Source organism: Musa acuminata, chromosome BXJ1-5, assembly GCF_036884655.1.
Source record: "Musa acuminata AAA Group cultivar baxijiao chromosome BXJ1-5, Cavendish_Baxijiao_AAA, whole genome shotgun sequence".
NCBI lineage: Eukaryota > Viridiplantae > Streptophyta > Magnoliopsida > Zingiberales > Musaceae > Musa > Musa acuminata.
In genome coordinates, this window is record NC_088331.1 from 21,337,501 (window position 1) to 21,344,616 (window position 7,116).

Genomic DNA, 7,116 nt, shown 5'->3' on the forward strand with positions numbered 1-7,116 from the left:
GCCCCTCACACTTTGGCGAGGAAGGCAGAAGTGAAAGATAGCCAATGGATGGCTTCAGTACAACCCTAATTTCCACATAACCAAATCATGGATTTGGGCTTCAAGTTAGATCTCCGTATCACATTAAATAAATGCTTATTACATCCTCTCGCTGCTGCATTAATTATTTCTGCTTTTCTCTCTCTCTCTCTCTCTCTCTCTCTCTCTCTGGCCTTTTTCTCGGAAGGCCCTGCCACCACCCTGTGGACAGATGTATCGTTCGGCGCGTTCGAAGAAATCGGTGGAGAGAAAGAGAGAGAGAGAGCGAAGATGGAAGACTAGTTATTTACGAGGAGAAAGAACGGAAATGGCGGATAGGAACGAAGAGGAGCGCTTCTGTGGCTTCCGGAGGTAATGATGGTAGTTTATGAGGGCAGTTCAATGGGCTGGGAAGAAGCTTTGTACTCCGGTTTCTCTCCCCCATCTATAACCTGGCTGTTAAAGGGAAACAATTTATTAAGCGGGAAAGAGAAAGCGAGAGAGGGGTGATGGAAGCTCCTCGTTGGTAAAAAGCTTCTCCTTTTCGAATAAGGGAATCGAGCAAAAAAAGTGGAAATAAGGCGAGAGAATAAAATGGTGGAGGAGCGCTGCTGCTTCAACAAGGTGATTGTTCTCAGTTGCCAGTGCTCCGTGAGTTTTGTTTTGTTTTGTCTTTTCTTCTCATATGTATCAGTGGATTCTCATTGTTGTGGCTGGAGGAACGAGAAAGTCGGAAGCTTGATCTTGTTTGGTAGTGACAATGGGACTTTTTTATTTTCCTCTTCTTTCTTTGGTTTGCATCATCTGATCCGTGCATTCAACACTTGGTAATCTCTGGAAATGGTTCCTTTCGTTTTGGGTTCTGAGCACATCGCTTGATCTTAACAGCAGAGAAGCTACTTGGAAGTTTGTCCATCTTTTCACCTTACTTGATTGGTCATCCTCGAAACTTCTTTCTTCTTTTCAGGTGTTTCTTGCTGGTTCAAAATCCTGTCTTTCCCTGTGATATCAATCTGTGTTGTGATTCAAGTGATTAAGGCATCTTATTGGAGTTGATCTGTTTCATAAGCTAGTTGAGCTGATGATTAAACACCTCAGTCTTCGCTAAATTTTTTATCATTTGCTTGTTTTTGTTTGACACTGGTCAAACCTTGTAAGTTTCTGTCAAACTATTTCCTCTTTACATTATGCATCCCATTAGGTTCATGCATCAGTTAACACCATCCTTTCTGCTTCTGAAACTTGGAACTACTATTTTCTTAAATGAAGCTGTTTATTTTCATTTATCATATCAGCCGTGAACCTACTTCATCATTGGCAAGAATATCCAAAGGCTAGAATGTTCTTATACATGATCAGGCTTTATCCAGGCACCAAATTTTAACTTCTCTAACATCTATTGCAGGATGCACTCGCCATAAAGGCACCAAAGAAAATGCACGTCGTGTTGAGGATGCTTATGTTAGCTGCTATGATGATATGCGGCATCTATATTTCTTCAGTAAGTTTAAAGCAGATAGGGATACAAAGCAGACCCAGAAAATTGATGATCAAGATAATGGAAGCACCTTGCAGCAAACCTGGCATTCCATATTATGAAATACCATATGTGCATTATCCAGTACCCACCACTTATAGCAGGTATCTATCTGTTTTCTGGTAATTTGTTTTAGTTTGGCATGTGGCAGCAATCTATCTAACCATTCATATGAGCTTCAGGGATGAATGTGCATGCACACCAGTTCGGTTTTTCTCTATTGTGTCGATGCAGAGGTCTGGAAGTGGCTGGTTTGAGACTCTCTTGAATAGCCATGTTAACATTAGTTCTAATGGCGAGATTTTCTCTCCCAAAGAAAGGAGGAGTAATGTATCAACAATCATAAGAACATTGGACAAAATTTACAATCTGGACTGGTACAGCAGTGCTTCAAAAAATGAATGTATAGCTGCTGTTGGCTTGAAGTGGATGCTGAATCAGGTAAAGCCGTAAAGCTCTTCATTCAACACTAAGATAATATCTCTTGGTGTTATATTTTTATCTGATGCAGGATTAAGTTTTTTACTCTGTTAATGTGCTAGATCAATAGAAACTAATCATATATGCAATTAGAAACTCGATACGTAAGCTTCTCAAACAAGATGCTGGCAAGAGAATTCATGGATCATATTCTATGCGTAAACCTTGGACAAAGTAACTAGTTTGAGGTAATAAAGCTGCTCGGGCAGCTAGACTGAAAAGCAATTGTGGTAAGAGTCATCAGGGTTCATCGATAAAATCCATTGGTAAGCCAAAGCTAACATGTATTTTATTATTTAATCTTGTACAGGACAACCTGGAGCTGAAGGTGCTAATGTGATTTCGTTAGTTAGCTCATAGTTTAAGTTGCAAACTGGAGGCAAGCATGCTGTACTTAGTATTTTCCTTTTACTCGAAAAAAGAAGAGCATTAGCCAATGAATGCAATATGTGAAACATTTAAAAGAATTTGTTAGTCTGGATGGCTATGTATAAGGATGTTTTTGCTGGAACAAATTGAGGATGCTACATAACTTCTTGCACTGAACTGGTGTTGGAAAATAGATGAATTCTGTTGGGAAGGTGGCTTCTATTGATAATTTTGGTCCTACTGATTAGGATAAGAAATTGTTAAATTTTGGTAAGGATTGCTTCTCCTTAACTGATTTGGAGTAGGTTGTTCACATAATATGTATGTGGGATTATCAAGGCATGAATTGTGAGGCATTTGACATTACTTAAGGTGCTGTGGGACATTGTTGTGGTGTGAAGTGCTGCACAGAGGTGCGGTGTCAGGAGTGGTTGTGAGGGTGAGAGGTGAGGTGCATGGGCGAGTGTGTGAGAAGCATCCACAATGGGTGGACATAGTTGAAAGGGAAGAGAATTAAAATGGGGAAGAGAGAGAGAGAGAGAGAGAGAGAGAGAGAGACGGAGGTTTAGCCTTCAAGAACATAAGTTGTATATTAATTGTAATCAATTTTATTATTGTGGAAATTTTTGTGTGATTTAAAATTCTTGCTTCCCAGTTAAGGTATCTGTGCCACCCACATGAACCACTACACGTTCAAATATCTAACAATTTATAGCACACTAGAGTGGAAAAAATCAATGTGAAATTTAATATTAGGTAATGTTTGAAACTGGAATTATTGATGATGCCACCAGCATACTAGAAATGAGGTGGTTGCAAACATTAGCCTCATCGCCCAACTATCTGATAGTCATGTCTCTTGAAAATTTGTTAATACTTGAAACCAAGAGATGTATCTTTCAGAGGCAGAGAAATGCCAGAAATGTGACTAGATATGTTCTATTAGAAGATAATATAAATGAAATCGGGAATATTAACTACTCTTTCTAGGGCTTGAAAAACCATAAATTTAGCAAGGAGATCCAAAGAAGTAGCTAATTAATGAAGTACTATAGATTGTTGACTTCAATTCTTCTTCCTATCTGAAATACTGTCTCTTGACTCTGCAGGACATAGTTTCTTGTGAACAAAAATAAGCTCCTTTTCGGTATGCAGAAATCTATTCCTTCCTAAGCCTCAAAGTTATGGAAAGTTGGGTTTCTGCACCTTGTCTGGGTGTCATGGATTGAGCCATGCTTTGAGTTGTCATATTTGTTGTGATTTGCTTGATTGCAAAATATACAGAGATTTGGACACAACCGGACGATTGATGGAAATTGTTCTCTGCCCCTGATCTAGGTTCGACTACAATAAATGTCTTCGGAGACAAACATAATTCCTCTCTATGTATTCGTTGTCAGTGTCAGGCCTTAAGCTACTAGTTTTATCTGCATATTTTCTTATCAGTCACCTATCCTGTCTCATCCATGATCATCTTTAATCCTATCTAAAATCATCTTCCTGCAACACCCTCAATCTTCCAGCAGAAGTATAATTCTAACATCCCTTGTTTCCATGGCACTATTCCAGGGTCTTATGGAGAATCATGCAAGAGTAGTTGAATACTTCAGTCAAAGAGGGGTCTCTGTGATATTCCTGTTCAGGAGAAATCTACTTTGTCGTTTGGTCTCACAACTTGCAAACGATCATGATCGCAGCGCTAGGCAATTACATGGGACTCATAAAGCTCATGTACATTCAGAAAGTGAGGTCAGTTCTTTTCATGATTGAAAAAGCACATCGACAAGCTTGCATTGCAAAGTTTCCAACTTTTTCTTCTCATGGAAATCACAAACAGGCCAACATACTCGCAAGATACAAGCCCAGGATCAATACCTCTGAATTGATTCCAACCCTTAAGCACACGGATAAGTTTGCTACCGATGCACTGGGGTACTTCAAGAGCATCCCCCATATTGTTTTGTACTATGAGGATCTCGTTCGGAATCACACCGTGAGTACTTTGCATCTCTTTGTTGGACAAATTACCCTTTTGCGATTGGAAGAAAACACTCTCAATTCATTAATCGGTTTCTTCAGAAGCTAATGGATGTCCTGGAGTTCCTGAGAGTACCTCAGAGAAAGCTGGTTAGCCGACATGTGAAGATACACACGAGACCACTGCACGAGCAGGTTGAGAACTGGGATGATGTTTACATCTCTCTTAAAGGAACTGAGTACGAAAGCTTTTTGAATTCAGATTATGGTTTTTAAATTGGATCCTTTTGATAGCTGGAGTTACCATGACACAAACACATCAAGGTAGAAAAAACTTAAAGAATTTTCATGGTGTCTTTCATGTGCTTAACAATTTGTTTCTCTTCACTCCTGCAGCATACTTCTTAGTAAGAAAAAGGAAATGGAATCGAGCACAGTACTAAACCGAGACGACAGATGGACAGAAGATCTGCTTGTCCAAAACAATGCTAATTTGTTTTAATTTTTATACTTGTGTATGCAATGCCTGCATATATGTAATTGCAGGCATACATTTGCCTAACAAGCTCAATTAGCTAGGCGGTGTTTGTTTACATGTTTTACTCATATTTTGTTGTTTCCATGAGTAATTCATGAGCTGATCAAGTGTTCAAGGTCACTTGATCCCTGGATTATGTAAATGAAGATTTGAAGTTGGAAATTTGAATTGCAGCAGGGTTTGAATTCCATCGATTAGGATTTTTAGCTGCTGTTGCTGGTCGACTAAGATCATGATGTTATGAGCCGCAGAGTAAAACATCTTTCAAGATCTGCACCAAACTATCAAAAATCCAACATCTAAATTTTTTTTAATTACTTAAAAGAAAATATTTATCATTCTGAGTTGATTTTTTTTTTTCTAAATAAAGGAAAAGAAAAAGAGGGAAATCCTACGGTTTAGATGAAGTGAATCGTTCCCTCAAAAGCATTCAGTGGTGGCGTGTCACCGTTGAAGTTTTGTTTCTTCTCTCTCTCTCTTAGTGGTAACATTGACTTCGATCGTGGGAAACACTGAGCAATTGTCACGATAATGGTGGGGCCTACTGCCTTTGATTGTGTAGAGTCTTTGGAGGCAAAAATCTTTGGTTCTCACACCTAATAATATAAAATTTTATTTATATTTTTATATAAATTCTTAAAGAAATTTTTTTTAAAAATTAATTAATTAATTAATTAATTTTCATAAATTCAATTAGCGTTCCATTTTCATTATTTTTGCAGAGCATTCGTTTTTTTGCTTTAAAAGAACATGCTAATCCGTTCAATTCACATGTGATTATTAAACTAGGCACAGAATTGGTTTTAGTCGAGCCAGTTCACTTATCCATCTCTTCCCTGTCAAAGCAAATTGACCTCTGGTTTACCCTAATGCCACCACGAGTGTTCCTCCCATTCAAAGCCTTCTATAGTTCAATGCTTCGTATTTTCATTCGACGCCTTATTTCACCCTATGCGCCAATGTCTCAGTTCCAGCGCTAACATGGTCCAACGATGCAACCTTAAGTTTGGAATCCCTAGTGTGTTCTCTCTCCGCAATGCACTCCCCTTCCCCTCTCAATGTGAAAACTTCTCATGTCGCTTCTCTGTTGCATAGATGGAGATCATAATCCGTTGGATACAAGCCCAAATAAATCCTAAGACAAAGGATGATTCAGATGAGTAAAAAACATCGTAACAAGAGAAAGAGAGAGTCATCCCCATTCGAGAGATCGCAACCACGAAGATCTAATTATCTATGCTGATATATTAGACTTATGGATATATCAGTATACACAAATTAGATAGAGAGACATCTATAAGATTATGTCAAAGCTCGCATCAATATATCCGCCTACACTAACTCGATCAATACTAAGGTATTAGACTTATGGACTCAAAACTTACTTTGATATGCATGACTACAACGAGGATAGGGTGAAGCTTACATGGCTCGAGTTAATTGGACATATGCTTGCGTAGAAGAAAGCTTATCTTCTTTGAACTAACAATGATGAGAATGTATCATGGACATGATTTAAAAAACTCATAAGAAGGGTTCTATCTTATAGGATATCTGAAAGAAAGATAAAAGAAGTAACACTATTTATATCAAGGAAGGGACCAGTCCATGCAAGAATATACTATGGAATTCTAATAACTGCTAATTACAAGTGCCCTGCAAGTTAATCACGTAAGTGATGACACATGTGACATGCTGGATAATTTATTATTATTATTATTATTATTATTATTATATTTCTTACTTTATATTAGATAATGTATATATTATAATGTCCTTGAATTTGTGCAATGAGAATTAGATAGATCATGATAATGAGATCAATTCACCCTTAAATATATATCCTAAACATTTTCGGTTATAGGTTACTCGAGGGGGACATCGAGATAATCAAATAGACCAATGTACTATATACCAGTCTATATGATGGAGATAATTAGTCTCATGGTTGTTTATGTGGGGACACCAGGGATGTTGTGCAGGTGCTCATTAGAGAATGACTTGACTGAATTATCCGCTTATAGAATATTGAATGTTTAATGATACCTTTGTTGAATCTCGTATTTTAATGATGAAATCAATTGATGAACTAATGATATAATCCATGTGTTGAGATAAATGATGCAAGACTAACTACGACTGTGAACAAGGCAAAACAATTAAAGAAGAATCGAATATTGGGCCGGAGTCAATGATC

General features: G+C 37.8%; 1 protein-coding gene across 2 annotated transcripts; it reads left to right on the forward strand.

Annotated features, from left to right (window-relative positions):
• Window positions 1-192: 192 nt before the first annotated feature.
• LOC135674060 (uncharacterized) lies at window positions 193-4,919 on the forward strand. Of its 2 annotated transcripts, none has more exons than XM_065183495.1 (7): window positions 193-642; window positions 1,424-1,659; window positions 1,738-1,996; window positions 3,974-4,153; window positions 4,242-4,397; window positions 4,484-4,705; window positions 4,778-4,915. In XM_065183495.1, exons 1-6 carry the CDS (start codon window positions 613-615, stop codon window positions 4,655-4,657), a joined length of 1,035 nt encoding a protein of 344 aa, XP_065039567.1. In that variant the 5' UTR covers window positions 193-612; the 3' UTR covers window positions 4,658-4,705; window positions 4,778-4,915. The 2 variants fall into 2 exon arrangements, with proteins under 2 accessions (XP_065039567.1, XP_065039568.1); XM_065183496.1 differs by having other exon boundaries at window positions 476-642; window positions 4,484-4,576; window positions 4,778-4,919.
• Window positions 4,920-7,116: the final 2,197 nt, after the last annotated feature.

Excerpts from the sequence above, each read along its gene's own strand:
- LOC135674060 (XM_065183495.1), top strand. The coding sequence starts at position 613 with ATGGTGGAGGAGCGCTGCTGCTTCAACAAG. Across the intron at positions 1,997-3,973 it reads TGAAGTGGATGCTGAATCAG|GGTCTTATGGAGAATCATGC; the intron begins GTAAAGCCGTAA and ends GCACTATTCCAG. Across the intron at positions 4,154-4,241 it reads ATGTACATTCAGAAAGTGAG|GCCAACATACTCGCAAGATA; the intron begins GTCAGTTCTTTT and ends AATCACAAACAG.